The sequence below is a fragment of the Barbus barbus genome, assembly GCF_936440315.1.
Source record: "Barbus barbus genome assembly, chromosome: 27".
Lineage (NCBI taxonomy): Eukaryota > Metazoa > Chordata > Actinopteri > Cypriniformes > Cyprinidae > Barbus > Barbus barbus.
Genome location: NC_136755.1, coordinates 24,220,623 through 24,239,238, shown reverse-complemented (window position 1 = coordinate 24,239,238; position 18,616 = coordinate 24,220,623). Strand labels below are relative to the sequence as shown.

Below are 18,616 nucleotides of genomic sequence, written 5' to 3'. Positions count from 1 at the left end.
CTCTACATTACCAGTTAAATGTGTGGACACAATTCACTCAGTTTGTTTCTTATGATCTCAAAAAAATATTTTGAGTTTATGCCTAAATATTATGCAGACAAATACTGTACACATTGTGCCTTTTATGTATTTCTTAAATAATAATCCAAAAGTAAAGTAATATTTGAATTTAATCTTTAAAAACATCCCAAGATGCACTTCTGTAAGTTGATTTAATGTCCAAAGAGTGTAAACCTGGAATCCCTATATACTTTCATTTGTTTTATTTCATCATTTTGATTATTTCAAGTGTTCTAAAATGTGGAAAATGAGTAGAAAAAGTAGTTGTGTCCTAACTTTTGACTAGTGATTCATATAAAAACGCCATGGTGTTTCCAATACTTTACCACAGTACTTCTTTGTAAGAGTAAAAAATGCAAGCGCAAAAGCGTGTTGCACAATCATACACTAGATGAACGTTTGAACTTGACAACACATGCCACAAGTGTTATCATAAAGCACAAGGTAAACATCTTTGCTGTAGTTCAGTTTACCTTGCTAGGAGTCCCATCAGCTTTCAGTGCGCTTCTCTGCGGAACCTGGTACACGTCTTTAGAAGGAGGGATCTGGTAGATGCCCTGTCCCTGTGGGCTCTGGTGGGACGGCGGCACCTGGTACACACCCTGAGGTGTGAGCGGCCTCTGCTGGAGAGCGTGACCCTGTGGAGGGGAGGGGGATGCAGGCGTCTGTCCTTCAAACATTGGTCCGATAAGCAGTTTGAGGCGGTTGCCGGGTGCGATGCCCTGACGGCCGTGGAGCGAACAGAGCCACCATCCCTCCAGACCGCCAGTGTTCTGCTCGATGACAGTCAGGATGTCACCTTTCCGGAAAGCCAGCTCTTCTGGAGATTCCGGGACATTGTCGTAAAGCGCTTTAGCCATTAGATTCTGCAAAGAATGAAGGTACAATAATTTATGATGCTGTTGCACTCATTAAGGCACTTAACATTCCAGATTTTACATAAGAAAATGCTCACCCTAACCGCTAGCCAACTCAAGTATCATATTCATGTTCAGTATTATCACAATCATTGAGGCATGATCTAGGCATATTATGTGATTAAATACAGTGATTTTTGGACTTGTTCAGCGGGTTCTTGTGGGCTGTAATATAAAGCGGTTCCCTGCAATATCACAATTAGATGTCTAAAAAACATCCGTGTAACACTATCCATGTAGTTCGGTAGCCTGCTGGGAGTTCCCTTCAAAAGAAGCCATTTCATCCACTGCGTCTCAATAATAACTCAAACTCAAACTGAACGTCTGGCTGAGTCGACCCACATCGGACTAGGAAAATAATCATAAAATCCACTTGCCGATTCGATAGCCAAAACATATTTCTCTGAAGGGCCATGCTGGAAAACCATTTTTCTGTCAATCATTTAGAAACCACTTTGAGGGGGGAAAAAAAGAACCCTGCTGGCGGAATTTAGTTAAATATTGTGCCAGTCCATTCCATTTATTTCATAAACTTTTAGAAAACAATATTCCACAGGTCTAGTGGGTTTGAATTGTATTTTGCCTAAAAGCTACTTAGCTACCTACAAATTAGGAAAGAAAAGTATTTAAAATATTAATAAATAAATTATTATATATATATATGCAGGTGCATAAAAAAATTGCATATCTTGAAAGTTCTTATTTCAAAATTTTAACTTTCATATATTCTAGATTCAATACATGTAAAGTAAAACATTTCAAAAGTTTTTTTGTTTTAATTTTGATGATTAGAGCTTACAGCTAATGAAAGTCAAAAATCAGTATCTCAAAACATTAGAATATTTATATTTGAGTTTCAATAAATGACCATCCCCACAGTGTAAATTCTGGGTATCTCTTGTTCTTTGGAACCACAATAACGGGGATGACTGCTGACTTGGCATTGGTCCAGAAGACAATCATTGACACCCTCCACAAAGAGAAGGTCACAGAGGGTCATTACTGAAAGGTGTGGCTGTTCAAGGAGTGCTGTATCAAAGCATATTAAATGCAAATTTGACTGGAAGGAAGAAATTGGGTAGGAAGAGGTGCACAAGCAACAGGGATGACCGCAAGCTTGAGAATAATGTCAAGCAAAGCTGATTCAAACACTTGTGAGAGCTTCACAAGGAGTGAACTGAAGCTGGAGTCAGTGCATCAAGAGTCACCACACTCAGACGTCTTCAGGAAAAGGGCTACCAAGCCACTTCTGAACCAGAGACAATGTCAGAAGCATCTTACCTGGGCTAAAGAGAAAAAGAACTGGACTGTTGCTCAGTGGTCCAAAGTCCTCTTTTCAGATAAAAGTAAATTTTGCATTTCATTTGGAAATCATGGTCTGGAGTCTGGAGGAAGAGTGGAGAGGCACAGAATCCAAGCTGCCTGAAGTCCAGTGTGAAGTCAGTGATGATTTGGGGTGCCGTGACGTCTGCTGGTGTTTGTCCATTGTGTTTTATCAAGTCCAAAGTCAATGCAGCCATCTACCAGGAGATTTTGGAGCACTTTATGCTTCCATCTGCTGACAAGCTTTATGGAGATGCTGATTTCCTTTTCCAGCAGGACTTTAGCACCTGCCCACAGTGCCAAAACCACTTCCAAGTGGTTTGCTGACCATGATATTACTGTGCTTTATTGGTCAGCCAGCTCGCCTGACCTGAACCCCATATGGAATCTATGGGATATGTTCAAGAGAAAGATGAGAAACAGTCGATTCAACAATACAGACGAGCTGAAGGCTCAATTGATAGTTTTCATGTGATGTCACACCCTTATAGGAATGCCCACCTGGCGGGCAAAACGAAGCTTTGCTCCACTGACCGCCAGTTATTTTTACGCAAATTGCATCAAGTAATAATGTAGTAAAATACAGATATTAAAAGGCGAAATTCAGTAAACACCTTATTGATGATGTATATTTTGTACAGGCAAGAAGATGAAGCTAGAATATAAATATTATACTGTAAAAAAAAAAAAAGGTACTGAAGCATACTGTACCATATTTGATGCACTCATTTCTACAACACTTTTTAAAATAATTTGTCTAAAGGTTCAATAAACAGTTAATTTCATTTTTTTCCTGACTATTATTTCATATGTCAGGCTTTACATGGTTAATATCATTTTGAAGTCCCATGAAAATGGCAATCATACAGCACCACTGTAAATATTTAGGACAGCTATTGATTACAGCTAGATTTTTAAGATTCAGTTCCACTCAGATTCAAATTCTAACAAGATGCCTTTATTTGGAAATGTAAAAATTCAGTTCTAAGGTAATTTGGGATGTAATTTAGTGGTTGACCGATATGGCTTTATCTTGGCCAACATATCAGTCTATCACTAATGCTCCCATGGACCAAACACAAACGGTCCTACAAACATTATCTTCACTTTGAACAGTGTGTCTATCAGCTTTTCCTTGAGTTCTGTCTTAGCTGACTTTGTATGCCTTCGTCTGCTTTCCCACAATGCTAAGTAAACCAGTTCCCACGTGAACCTTCCTGTTTGAGCAGCATCATTATCTGTGATTGGGCGTCTGGTCGCATGGCTATTGTTTCACATTCATGGCCTTGGTCACCCGCATTAGGGCATGACAACAACTCCCGCTGAGAAAACCACGACATGCTAATACAGTGAGCCTAAGAACATGACCTTTAGAGTCATCATTGTCTAATAGGAGCGTTTTGTGTTCATCTCCGACCATTCAGCCTGTTTAGGGCTTATTTGCTCAAAAATAATACAAAAACAATTCATTGAATAGGAAACAAGGCAGAGAATCAAGCAAGGCATGAGAAAATCTTAAGTCGAATCACTTAACCACTTCATTTTATTTCCAAGTTTAGTTATAGAGTGTCCAAAGTTAAAACTGGTGATTCATTGAACGTCATGAAATTGCATAATAACACTTTGAAAAAGCCCTAATGCTTAGTATGAGCCATGCTATTAACAGCCTTAGCAAACATCACTAAGTAGTTTTTACTCAGAAGATTAATACTAAGAAGAAGAAAAGTGTCAAAAATGTATGTAATAGTGTGTAGATAAAGCAAATGAATCATTTAAGCCATTTTTGGTACTCTCACCTCCACACACACACACACACACACACACACAAGCAAAGTGAAGTCTGTAAGCAGAACTGATCTGGAAATATTCCATTCAAAGCATTCACTATCATGGCAATACATGTTTCCTCTTGTGCAAAGTTTCCGTGCAAAAAGAAGAAATTTGCTTCGCTACAATTACAGTGCAACACTTTTAGAAGAAGTACTACATTTCACAAACAGTTGACGTGCATCTTCCAACGAATCCTGATCTGTAAGACCACCCTAAACTAGCCATCAACCAGAGGTTGCACCGTCTTTCGGATGAGATGTTAAACCGAGGTCCTGACTCCCTGTGGTCATTAAAAATCCCAGGATGTCCTTCGAAAAAGAGTAAGGGTGTTACCCCGGCATCCTGGCCAAATTTGCCCATTGGCCTCTGACCATCATGGCCTCCTAATCATCCCCAAACACTGATTGGCTTCATCACTCTGTCTCCCCTCCACCAATAAGCTGGTGTGTGGTGGGCGTTCTGGTGCAATATGGCTGCCGTCGCATCATCCAGGTGGATGCTGCACATTGGTGGTGGATGAGGAGACCCCCCCCCCCCCTCCATGTAAAGCGCTTTGAGTACCCAGAAAAGCGCTATATAAAATGTAACTTATTATTATTATTTAGTCAAGCAAGTCACAAGTCCTTAAATTTGCGACTCGAGTCAGACTCGAGTCCCCCCACCTCTGCCATCAACTACCTTAGACTTTAGAGATGACTTCGGCAGAAAATATGTTATCTACAGTACATCCAAAATAAATTCCAGTCCTTTATTGTGATAACACAATCTTTAATCTCACTGGATGCAACAGACTTAAAGAAACAGAGACAAGTCATTGCAGTACGGGTAACTTTGATTTGATTTTTTTAAGGTTTAAGTTTTTCAAACATTTGTTCAGTGCATGCATATAAACCACAGGTGTGTATCTGTATGTCATGGTAATGCTAATGTTAGCCTCTTTGGATGCAGAGCATCATAAAGTTGTCTAATCAGTGGTGTATTCTTGTCCCTCTACACACAAGTGTTAGACATGACCTTTCCTGATGGTCTGGGAAGCCCCAACACTTCAATGTTGAAACAACTTCCTGAAAGTGGTATGTTATTGAGGTGTGAAGCTACACGATGTAGGGTATTTCATGGTCTCATGAACGATTTGGCCATCTTATAAAACAGTGGTGTTTTACACGGAAAGAACCAGATGTGTCCACATTTGCCCAGCAAATGGTTCTCACTGTAGTTGTCTAAGTGGTGCCAATTGGTGCAACACTTCGAATTTACAATGTTGACCACAAATTCAGGAAAGGGTTATTATAGTTAATAGTTAAAACTAGAACCATAAACTAAAAAAATCATAATAAAAATTAACAACAAAAATACAACTGACTAAAATTTCAAATGAAAACTGAAAAATAAAAGATTCAAATGATTAATAACAACTATAATAGTATTACAGTGATACTAATATAACATTGGTTCAGGATAAAGAAATTCAGACTCTACCAATGATACATATACAATGAGCAAGATGGCCGATATAATGCTTAATTTTATATCATTAATGTTATATGTTATATTGATGAGCAAGTGAGACATACACATTGTAATACATATATATTCTTAAATTTCATCATTATTTACATTTACATCTTAAAACACTGAATGCTTACATTTTAATTTGGATGAAAACAAGTGCAAGTCGAATTTAATTTGGCCAAATTTTTGCAAATTTTATTTGGTATCAACACCTGGTATCCAACGCCTTTACATCATCTCTATGTTTAGAGACTTTTTGAAAATTCATGGCTCATCCAGTCCTAAATATATATATATCTTTTTTGTGGCTAGACAGTTTGTGTTTGTATAGTAAACCCTGTATGTTGAGGAATACACAATGGTGTGGAGCTTGACACCATTGTGCAACAAAAATTACTTACGCACAGTAGAGACTCCTTACTTCTTAAGTACACTCTCATTGGGTGGTTTTTGGCTTTGCCCCAGTAAAATCATCAAGGCTGATTATGTAAGTAAATGAGCACGTCAAAACACACTAGTGAAAAATTCCCCCAACAGCGCTGCCAAAGTCACCAAAACACTGCACAAATATAAACCCTCAGGGTGCAAAAAAGCACTGTGCAAACAAAGATCATTAAATAGTCTCAGCCAATAAGCAAACCCCCTACCTTGCGAAAAGTGGTGTGTTCCTCCAGTGAAATGGAGTGGTGTGAGAATTAAGGCCAGCTCACTTTAACGTTCCCCTGGAGGGAGGGTGGTGTGGGTAGGACTGGTGAACCAGGACCTTTTACCCTCATTTCACTCGAGTAAATATAGAAGATAATTACCATAATGACTCTAATACAGACCTGATGACTCAACTTGGCCGTAGTGCTGAATGAACGAGAGTTTGGCTCTGTCGAATGAACAGGACGTTTGAGGGACTGGCTAGGAACGGTTGTGTTTACTTTAGATAATTCTTGAGCAAGTTCATCTGTCTTGACACCTTAATGCAATACGTCATGCTTTGGCAGAAAAGATTGTTGCACGTGAGTTTACTTGCAATTAAACCGCCTTCAGCAAACAGGCGATGACAATAATAGCAGCGAAACGTGATCGATAATTTCATGCCCCAAGCCAAAACGCAACGGAGTGCTTGATCAATGCTCTCTAATGTACAGTACGTTACACATGAACAGCTAGAAGCTAAAACATGCATCAAAGACATTGGGGATCTTTTCAGAAAGTTTTACATAACACATTTTTCATTTTTCATATAGCATAAATCTGGTGGTTTGAACGCTGACACTCTGGAAACTCCCACCAGGGGGGCTGATTTCATAGTGACACATATTTTGACTACTTTATAGTGGTCGTGCCATGCTTCACTTTGCATTTGACCAATCAATAAAAGGCTGGAAGGAGACACAAGAAAAGTGTTGTCTCATTTCAGTGGTGGTGTGATGTTAGTAATAGTTATCCCTCCCTTTTCCTCAGCACTGCAAATCAGTGATCGCCCACACTAGTGATGGGAAGTTCGGATCATTTTACCGACTCGGACCTTTGAGTCTCGTTCAGCAAAATGAACGAATCTTTTTTCGAGTCATTTCGTTCATTTCGTTCATTTTAGCAAAATATAATTCAAATGTTATGTGTTACTTTCCAAACACATCTACTACTTATGCAAACGTTTATCACACTACAAACAATACAAAACTATGCTATAAGAAACAGAAAATATTACTTAATTGTTTACCTGGGTCTTTAGTCTATGATTTGCGCACCACCTCTTATCTGACAAGTGTTCGGATTTGAGTCGTTCGTTCATCACGTGACAGCCCCGTACGCTTAACCAATGCAGCCTGAGCCGGAAAGAGAATTGATTAGTTCTTCTATATCGAGTCTCGGGTTTGAGTCGTTCGTTCATCACGTGACAGCCCCGTACGCTTAACCAATGCAGCCTGAGCCGGAAAGAGAATTGATTAGTTCTTGTATATCGAGTCTCGGGTTTGAGTCGTTCGTTCATCACGTGACAGCCCCATACGCTTAACCAATGCAGCCTGAGCCGGAAAGAGAAATGATTAGTTCTTGTATATCGAGTCTCGGGTTTGAGTCGTTCGTTCATCACGTGACAGCCCCATACGCTTAACCAATGCAGCCTGAGCCGGAAAGAGAAATGATTAGTTCTTCTATATGGAGTCTCGGGTTTGAGTCGTTCGTTCTTTTGTCACGTGACCACTTGCCGGATCAGTACATATCAAATAGGCTACCATAAAGTAAAACTGTATTTTTTGTATGTTGGATCATATTTAAGAATTATCATAAAATTATCAAAATATGTGTAATAAGCATTTTCCTAGAAATAAAAATGGTCTGTTCATTTTTTTTAATGCAAACATGCCTTAAAGCATGTTCTAAAATATAGCCACAGTGTTATTTTAAAGCTTATTTATTTTTTATTTATTTAAAAAAGGCCTAGCTTGTTGTGCAGTATTTTGTTTTAGGTTTTTAAGGCTCTGTGGCTTTAGTATATTTTAATTTTCTTGTATTTTTTATTTAAATAGTTTAAATTCATTTTGGAATAGTTATCTTCTTTGCTATAGCTTTTTCTGGCACAAAAATAAACAATAAAAAACAATTCAGGAGTGTGTACCGAGTGTTAATGTCTAAAGTGTCATATGTTACAAAAGTATAGTAAGTAACACTATAGTCCAATCTAAAGGGTTAACTCAAAAGACATAAATACAACAAGGTATTGTATTTTATGAAGATTAGACTAAAAAAATAAAAACAAAGCATAACAAGTCAAGTCTGCTTTATTGTCAATTCTTTCACATGTACAGTACATACATACAGAGAACTGAAATTGTGTTACTCTCAGACCCTTGGTGCATACAGTTAACATTTAAGACACTGACAGTAGACGTTCAAATACAGATAAATACAGTTTAAACATATGCACATACAACTATACAAATGAGGACGTTTGTAGAAAAATAAAGAAAGAGATAAAGTGGCATAAGGCACATGGCAGAATAGATAGAGTGCAAACCAGTTAAATAAAACAAAACTGTGCAGATATATGTGTAGTGCAAGAAGAGGTTAACCAACTCGTTATTATCTTTTTTTATGGAAAAGAACCATGTGACAGAAATTAAAAGCAATAATTTGAGACCAGAAAAGCATCACATAACTGTAAGAGTAAATAATAATACTAATAATTCTAATAATAATAATAATGACTATGCACCCGTTTGTAAGGAAGGTTGTAAATTAACTAATTTCTCTGTCCAAAACTGTCACGTCACGTGACAAAAGAACGAACGACTCAAACCCGAGGTCTCGATATAGAAGACCTAATCAATTCTCTTTCCGGCTCAGGCTGCATTGGTTAAGCGTACGGGGCTGTCACGTGATGAACGAACGACTCAAACCCGAGACTCGATATAGAAGACCTAATCAATTCTCTTTCCGGCTCAGGCTGCATTGGTTAAGCGTATGGGGCTGTCACGTGATGAACGAACGACTCAAACCCGAGACTCGATATAGAAGACCTAATCAATTCTCTTTCCGGCTCAGGCTGCATTGGTTAAGCGTATGGGGCTGTCACGTGATGAACGAACGACTCAAACCCGAGAATGCTGTGCAATGCGCATGCGCGACTGAACGAATCACTCCCCGAGACGACTCGTTCTTCTCGAGTCACATTAAAGATTCGTTCAAAATGAACGAATCGTTCAAGAACGACCCATCACTAGCCCACACTAAAAGCCGTCAACGTGACTTGCAACACCAGCAAAAAAACCCCGCTCACCAACCACCTAACAAACACAGCCCAGCCAACATGGCAACCTCAAAGACTCTAATCATACAGCGCAGGCTTTTCCTTTAACACCTTTAAACCACACTAGCGTTTCTGAGCATTTGCACACATCAACGGTTAGTTTTGGTGTTCAAATGCTGTAGGCATGGAGAAAATAAGGCTCGTGGTGGCCAAAAACTGGCAAACTTTCAGCATCATTACTGAAAACAAGCGGCGTTATTTTAATGCGTGGTGGCGTCTGCCGTTAACTTATCGCCTAACGGAGCTTATTTAACGCCTGGCGGCGTTATGAAAACGGCGTTTTAATATTGATACGGTGGTGAAAAGCAGGCGAATTCTGAACCATTTGGCTTTCCATACATTCGCACGTGAAATTCGCTTCACAACAGATGCGAATTCGCGTCATGGGAGTTGCTTCTGCCAGGAGGCTCCAGTCTCATTGCAAAATGGCTGACATGGATTTTGTTGAGAGGGTAGTTGCATAGGGTAGACTGGACACGTGTATCAGGTAATCGGGTTCATTCATCCTGTGGGAGATACTTTAAGACATAATTCCCCCCCAAACCAGCTAGCGACTTGGATGTGTGATAGATTCATGATGCCACAGCAGGGGCGGCCCTTCAAGAGCGGGAAATGTCATCTCAATGTCTATAGTGGTCCGGCACGGATAAGCAGTGCATGAGCTTGCTGTAAATTACTTTCAAAGGATTTTGGGTAAATAGGACAAGCCTGTTTTGCTCTGACATGAAGCAGAAAAACATATGTCCTCAGAAACCGCTGTGTGTCACCAGACTAACACTAGAAAAACAGCACCTGTTATTAGGCTTGCTGCGATAGACGGTGTTGGCGGTGATACCGGTGTTAAGCCACAACACCGGTTACTTCACTTGCCCACCGCGGCACCGTCCCTCACCGTAATTTAGATTTTTTTTTAATAGTAATAAAAATCATTTAGTTCAGTTAGAGAACAGACACTACAATTAAAACTGAACACGGCTGCTCAATGCAACACATCGAGCGAACGACAGTCGCGCATCACAGATCAGATTTCATTGAACACGTGAGGAGAGTGAGCCGAGGTGACTGACAGAAGAGTGAGGTGAGACAGACAAGACGATGGCAGAAGAATTTCAAAACGAAATGTAAAAGCGCCTGTTTAAAAAATTATTTTGGATTTTGAAAAGCCTGTTGACCTGCCATTTATCTAAAGTGATATTGGAAGGTTTTTTTTAACATTCGTTTCTCATTTATTTGGTTCCACAGTATTTGCTACTTTGATAGTTTTTATTTTATTTAAACTGTGTGATTTCTCCCCAAAGTGAAAGTAAAATGCGCACGGTGCTTTTACAAACAAAGGAAAGTGGGAAAACTCAAACAAACTAAAAACAAACAACTGTTTGATGCCGAATTGCCGCAAATTCGAGGAAAAGAGGGAAAACTCAAACGACCCCACTACCACCACGGTAATACCGGTATTACCGGTGTTGTCACACGTCGATTAACCGGTGGGAAAATTTCCTCACCGTCACAACCCTACCTGTTATTTATTCAGTGAGCCCACAAACCTAAAAAAATTACATTTTAAAAATGGTTTAAAAGAGAAGTGTAGTTTATGATGTGTGTGAGTGACTGTGTGTGTGTGTATGTATATATATATATATATATATATATACGGATGACAAAAGATCTTATGAAAATATTTAAAAAGGCCAAAAATATAAATAGATATTTTTTCTTGTTTTCCAGCTATTATTAAATACAAATAAATAAATCACAAAAAATAAAATAATGTAAAACAAATTGACGAAATGAAACACTGAAAATTAACAATGAATGACAAATCCATTCAAAATTTTCCAATTATGCCAACAGCAGAAGTTAGAAGAAAAAGGTCAGTCTTTAAATAGTGATGACTACAAGTAAAGAAAAGTCACAAAGTTCAAGGGAAACAGTCCCACACTATCACATATATGTTTGCAGCTGTTAAAGTTCCTCTTATCTGACAATTTGCCATCCCACCTTTTGACTGTTGATAATCGCTCTAAATCACCACAAAAGTTAACCTATCCTCCTTAGTATTTCAAATGGATCGATCTAATCTAGTTTACCTTTCACTGGAGGCAAATAAACTCTTGGCTTTCTTAGTTTGTCTGCAATTTTGGAAGAGTGATGATCTGAATTCTGAAGATTTGTGTGTTCATGCATTGATGCATGAATATAACCACAAAATCCAGGCTTGAAGAATAAACTTTTGAATCTCACATAAGGGTTGAGGATTAATCTGAATATTGGGGGATGTGTGCTCTTTAACAACTATGCGGGTTACGGTTCTGAAAGGTTCACAGTTTCTTATTCGATGCATCTTTACAACCCCCCATGTCTGTATATGCAGGAGGGCTCTCGGCTCCTTCAGAATCATCTCTTTTCTTTGTCCATGTCTTTCAAGCAGGGCAGAACTGTGCTGTGGAGCGCTGGTCGAGACCTACTCTCTGAATAGCCCTTGTTCTCACCCTGGAGAATGTGGAATGCCTGCTGAGAAGTGTTCTTTATGCACAATACCACCCCGATGTGGCCTACACACACACACACAGACCAAACACATGAATATATAGACATATGAATATATATTCACTCGCACAAAAGTCTTCATACTCCAATGTTCTCCTATAGAGGGAAACAAGAAGTGATTTTAAATTGAAAGACCTTTCAGTGATTTCTTTTACATTTAATAACTTCCCAGACACCTAAAGATAAACGTTATTGCTCTTCATTGAGTTTGAGTTCTCAGCTACATTATCAACCTTGTCTCATCGTTGACTATAATTCAAGAGAAATAATGCAAACAAGATTTTTGCTGATAGTAAGAGTAAAGAGCTATAAAATTAATATGGATTGCATGGTTTAGATAATTAGGTTATCTATATAATTATGTCTTCTGTACAAATCTGATTAAAAATGTTTCACATCGAGTTCATATCAAGAACTCTCACTTTTGATTGGCGATTTTGGCAAATGTTTCCGAAACACTAGATGTGATGCATATGAAAGCATATTTCCGCAATTTGAATAAAAAATACATAAAATTGCAAGTTCACTCACAATCGCAAGTTTATATCTCACAATTCTGATTGTTTTCTTGCAATTTTGAGAAAAAAAAATTGTGAGGTATAAACATATTGCAAGAAAAACGTCCGAATTATAAGATATTAACTCACAATTCTTAGGAAACAATGTCAGAATGTTGAGATATAAACTCAGAATTGCCAGGTATAAATTCTAATATAAACAGAATCATGAAAAATATAAACAATTCTGAGAAGAAAATTCCCATATAAACTCTTTCAATTGTGAAAGAAAAATAAAAAAAATTGAAAGATAAAAGTCGCAATTACCTTTTTATTTTATTATTATTATTATTATTTTAAATTAAGTTACCATGTATGATTGGGTCATTTTAAATTCTGAGAATCAGGAGACTTAAGCTAAATTGAACTCTGTTTAATCTAGGAATGAGAGAGATATGCTATTGGAATCATTGATGGTAACTACAATTTTATCTTTCTAACACACAAAAATAAACCACAAAATCACCGTTTACCCTTTCTCTACCTTGTATTTCCCATTTCTTTTCATTTCAGTGGGGCAACCCCCTATTTCTTCCCCTCAGACACATTGAGAACAATGTACATTTCCAAACAAAACCCTCGACTTGGATTACAGCCTAGACAGAAAAGAGAAAAAAACAAAATCCCAGAACGTTTACTTCACCTAATCAGTTCTTTGTGCCTGTCAGGCTATTTGTGCCACAGTTACATAAGAGTGAAAAGAAAGCAGGAACGCAGGGTACAGACGTTTGAGTGTGGCTGGGTGTTTAGAAGGAGGGGTCAGCTCTCATTTCGATGTGCTCCTGAAGGAAAATCTATGGCGTAACAGTCTCAAACTGATCCCAGATCCCCGTATCTGTTAAAAACAGGCTACATGAGCTCTGAAATCTAATAAGAGGCCATACATGTCTGCTTGTTTGAGGATTATTTGTGTCTTATGTATCTTCTCACACCTGCGCACCTGCTGGAAAACATAACTGACGTTGACAGGCCTGGGTTCTGACTGACCTTTGTGATGCATGACATCAAGATGTGGACCACGTGACTGAAAGATGAGGTCTGTTTAGTATCTTCATTGCTCCAAAGGTGGAAAACTGGCTCTGGTGAGAACTTAATGTTTAACTAACAACAGTACTTCACCTCATGGACTGTGTGAGGGGCTTCCTTGATACCCCAAAAGAATCAGTTGAGAAACCTTTGGTTTTTAAGAGCACTTGTGGAAGTAAACAGGTTAAACTGAGGAAGTATGGCCTTAGTTATTCCGTCAGCTGCCTGTCCACTCTGTTGTGTTTGGCAGATTAGTTATCAGACCGTGAACCGAGAACAGCATGTGTGTCACTCAGGGTGATGAACATCAGTTGTTCTGCGTCAGAAACAACAACAGCATGACCGGTTCAGCCCTGCAGCCCTGATCCTCTAATACCCTGCGGTAAAAGTCCTACCTCCACAAAGTAAACCAGTCTCGGAGGCAAAGATGCTTTAAAAGTTTCAAAAATGCCAGCAAAACAAAGGATCTCTCTATGCAACAGGAGATAAAAGGAAATTGGATCTGTTTTGATGTAACTTCCTCTGAAGTTACGGGGTGAACCTCACAAAAACTGCCAAGACAAATATAGGTCATATTTCACTCCAAAATCAAAGGGAATAAATGCATAATGTTTTTCTAGAATGACTTTATATTAGCATGCATTTTTAATACATATTTATTAATTAATGTGTTTTTTTTTCCAATAAAGTACCTGCAAAAAATGTATCACATTTTCCACAAAAATTAAGCAAATTAGTTTTCAACATTGACAATAAGAAATGTTTCCTGAGCTCCAAATCAGCATAGGATTGAAGGATTTCTGAAGGATCATGTGACACTGAAAACGGAAGTAATACCTTCTGAAATTTTTAAATGTATTAAAATGGAAAATATGTATTTTAATTTATTTAGATTTCACATTATTACATTATTTTTGCAAATAAATCAAATAAATACAGCTATGTTTAGCATATTTGAGAGAGATCTCAACAGAGGCTCATTGCCATACTGTAGAGGAATCCAAACAGTCTAATATGCGCTAACAGTCCGTGTCTTGCCAAGAACTCCACATTCCCCAGATAGTGTGAAGCAGACAAAAGCATTCCATTCAGGAAGTCACTCGATCCTCCTACCAAAGTAGGAAGCAAATCTTCCCAAAGGGCTGAAAGCCTCAAAGACTATGCAAATGGAGAAGGAATCGCACACAAGAGCCAAGTTTCTCCTGAATGAAAAGCTGCCCCCACGCCGTGTGCACTTGGATTGGAAGTACAGATTTGGCCAAAGTTTAGGCATACTTTTGAGTGCCCCAAAATCAGCTGGGAAAACTTTTGAAAGGATGACAGCTAAAGTCACTGTCTGCTTAAAAGATAATTTTGCTTAAAAAGTCAATTTTTTTAGGCTATAATAAAAGTGAATGGGGTCTGACGCTGTCAAACTATAAAATGATTAAATAAGCACCATAAAAGTATCATTAAAGTGCGATAAGACTCTATATTCCAAGTTTTCTAAAGCCACATTTTCAGCCTTTATGTCACACAAAGAACTATCAAATCAAATTTTAGTAACAAAAATTTTCTAGGGGAATGATTCCTTTAATACTGGATGTTAATAACAATCAAATAAATACAAGTCTAAAGATATAGATATCATTAATGAGTCTATTCATCATTTTCGAATGACGTCTATGAAACCACCCTCAGTCCCAGCAGTGTAAAGGGCAATCTATGCACAAATCAAACATGGACATGCACATAAAATCCTGGAGAGGTTTTATTTTCTGTCTCCACCAGGAACACAGTATAACAGCAACCCTGTTACTCTGAACAAAATGCATGCTGTTTGCTTTAAAACATCACATTATACAATCGCAGTGAGGCTCAAATTGGAAAAGGGGCTGGAGCCAGGGCTAATGAATGGCCCCATATATCCTCAAGTGGCTCCGAGTAACTTGAGTTAAAAATGCAGAGTGTAAATCACATCATTTATTACAAGTCTCGCTACAATAGAGCTCAAAGAGTGCTTTTGTGTCACGGTGGTTGTAATAAATGACTTGCACTTTGCTTTTGGATCATACCAGCCATGCAATAAATGAATGGTTGGTTACGCACACAAATTACTGCTGCTCAGAGCTGGAGCCAGCCGGTTGTCAAGTTAAGGAGTATTTAACTAGTGAAATAGCATTGGTTCTAAAAGGGAAGGATGCTTAAGCACATCCTCCAATGAATTTACAGAATTTGACTCTGTATAATAAACATTCACACAATAATGGCACATAGAAATAAAGGTAGTATAATGCACATTATACAATTTATACCTCTTTGCATATTGTCTGTCTATCTATCTATCTATCTATCTATCTATCTATCTATCTATCTATCTATCTATCTATCTATCTATCTGTCTGTCACAGTTGAAGAACAGTTGCGCTTTCATTTCAAAATGTTATAGAAATCCCTTCTAAGTTTGATAAACATGTAAATTCTACACGTTTTACTCTAGTAAACAGATGAGTTCTGATGTAAGTTAGTTTACGGAAATAGCGCGCATGAATGGAGAGTCACTTACTTTGTACTTCATCTTTGCGCGTCCTTCGCTCTTCAGTAACTCCAGTAAGAAACTAAATCCGTGTTCAACGTCAGAAGAAACTCTTCTTTAGCGTTTAAACGAGGCTAGACGCGCATTTTGCCCATTTTGCAGGAACGGAGTGATAACGATAAAGCGGTCCTGCGCGCTCGAGGGTCTGTAGTTAATCTGAGCGAGAGCTGGAGGAGCGCGCACTACTCTGCGAACCTGCGCGAGCTCATTTGCATATCGCACGCTCATTGGTCAGCGGTCGCGGGACGCTCCACTCGTGGATCGTGATGTCAGCGGACTAGACGCTGCGGAATTCAGAGTGAAAACTTGTCATAAACCATAAAAGACGGCGTCGATATTTCCTCGGAAATAACACAGATGATAGAATATGAGCTCACTGTCTTAGATATTAAGGAAGGGGTATACTGAATGATGATTAGACACGTGCACACTTTGACCAACACGCATCTAGGCTTTTGTTTTTCAGTTTGTAAACAACTTATTTGATAAACACTTCATGATTCATTTTGAGCCACATTGTAAGTGAATTTACTTCAAACCCCTAGAGTCAAGGTTTCCATACGTTTTGTATGATTTTTCCTCTAGTCGTTTATGATTGCTGGATGAAGATTTTTAAAAATAGATAACAAGAGCAATTATTTTGCCAATTAAATAGGCCTATATCAGACATAAACATATATTTATATTAGAATTCCCGTAATATTTATGTTTTAAACAAAGTTTAATTCAATTAAAATTAGTGGTCGATTATTTTTTTTTTGTATAAATGTATGCATTTTTTTTTAATCTTATATAAAAACGTTTAATTTCCTGGTATTTCCAGGTTTCCCATGATTGTAGGAGCCATGTTGATTGATGTGATTTGGATTATACATGGCATTCGTGAAAAATAGCTTGACCTGAAGTAATGGATACAAGTTTATTGCCTGAGGTTACCTTAATGTGGGATTTTGATCATGATCTTTTAGCCCTTGATGTCAAGCAGCTTTAATTGGTTTATTTGTCAAACTTTAAGTCATCCCTTTTCTGCATCACTGTAGGCAGGCATTACATGAGTGGTGACTGTACCACCATGACCACAGGCACTAATGAGACTAGTCTTACATAAGCTCCAAGATGATGATTTAAATGTGGATGTGGCCGGGATTGATGCAAGAAGGATTTAGGTTTATTTTTTCCAGTCATTCTTGAATTTAATCACAATCATAAATACTAACATGGTTCTACATTACATTTTTGTTTAAATTCTTACTTAAGAACATTTTGTTTTTGCTGCTTTTTAATTTGTCATGTCATTTAAAAGACAAAAAATTAAGAGTTGAACTACGAACACATTGTGGTTTCCTGTTGTGAAATGCATTGAGGTTGATCATAAGCCATGAACAGTGTAGCTTGTTTTCTTGCTCATTTGTCAGAAGACACCAATGTATATTTAAAATATAAGCTGTAAATATATTTAAGGTCTCACTGTACATGTTTCATATCAATCTTAAATTTAAATCAAAGTTTGCATCTACGTTGTGGGAAATGATAATGAAACATCTACGTTGAGAAACATCTACGTTGTGGGAAATGATAATGATGCAGATTTTATTTATATTAATATCTATATGAATAATATTTCAGATTTTACAACTCTGATGTCTAAACAATCCTTCTATGCTGACTTTTTTGAGTGGGTTCTAACAAACCACTTTAGTTAAAACAACTAGGAGATGTCTGAAAGATAGATTTTTTACTTAAATGAAATGTGCTGTTTTTGGTATATGTACATCTGAAATCAAATTAATGAAAGATGCTCTGCTTCCAGAAAGATTCATACACACCTCACACAACATTATACACAAAACAGGTAATTCACATAATAAAAATGGTAATGTACTCACCAGTAGGCTGAGTGTCAGTGTGTTTAAGAGAGCTCTTGACAGTAAAGAAAAGATGATGGCAAAGAGGTGAGAGGAAACGCCCTGGATGGCCTGATCTAGCAGTAGGCCGGGGTGCGACTGCCTGTTTATGTGAGTTTGAGCTTGCAGTGCATGCACATGCTTTGAAGCAATGCAGTTATGATTACTGGCTTAAAAAACATGCAGAACATGAACGTTGGATACTCCACTACAAATGCACAACCAATTTCTCTTTTATTCCACTTTTGTTGTATTTAGTTTCAGTTTCAGTTAATTTACTGAAAGGCTGTGAACATTTCAGTTGCTATGTCATATGGCCTCATGTTGCATGTTTATTAGGGCAAGTTGCATCCAGTTTGTAAATAAAATAAAAAAAAAAGTTGTTTTGCATGGAAAACAATCTAATTTTGTATTAACATTCCAAACAAAAGTTAAAGTTGAAAATGAGATATTAAAATAGCAGCTAGTATTATTTTACTGTAGAGATATTTGGCAAGTGTAGAAGTATATACATCCTTTTTTTCCTGCACTTGTCCTTGCCAGGATTTCTTAGTTGCCTAAAA

The 18,616-nt window shown here is 37.8% G+C and overlaps 1 protein-coding gene across 2 annotated transcripts in view; it reads right to left on the bottom strand.

The window, feature by feature from the left end:
• LOC306847117 (enhancer of filamentation 1-like) overlaps positions 1-18,065 on the bottom strand; it is a 35,089-nt gene extending 17,024 nt beyond the window's left edge. The window contains exons 1-2 of one of the 2 annotated variants that reach the window (XM_079380902.1): positions 18,036-18,065; positions 534-926 (exon numbers count right to left, since the gene is read on the bottom strand). In XM_079380902.1, the coding sequence (XP_079237028.1) occupies positions 534-920 (387 nt within the window). In that variant the 5' untranslated portion in view covers positions 921-926; positions 18,036-18,065. Of the gene's footprint in view, positions 1-533; positions 927-16,119; positions 16,261-18,035 lie in introns of those variants that run through there. The other variant, XM_079380901.1, reaches the window with a different exon arrangement.
• Between the last annotated feature and the right edge of the window lie 551 nt (positions 18,066-18,616).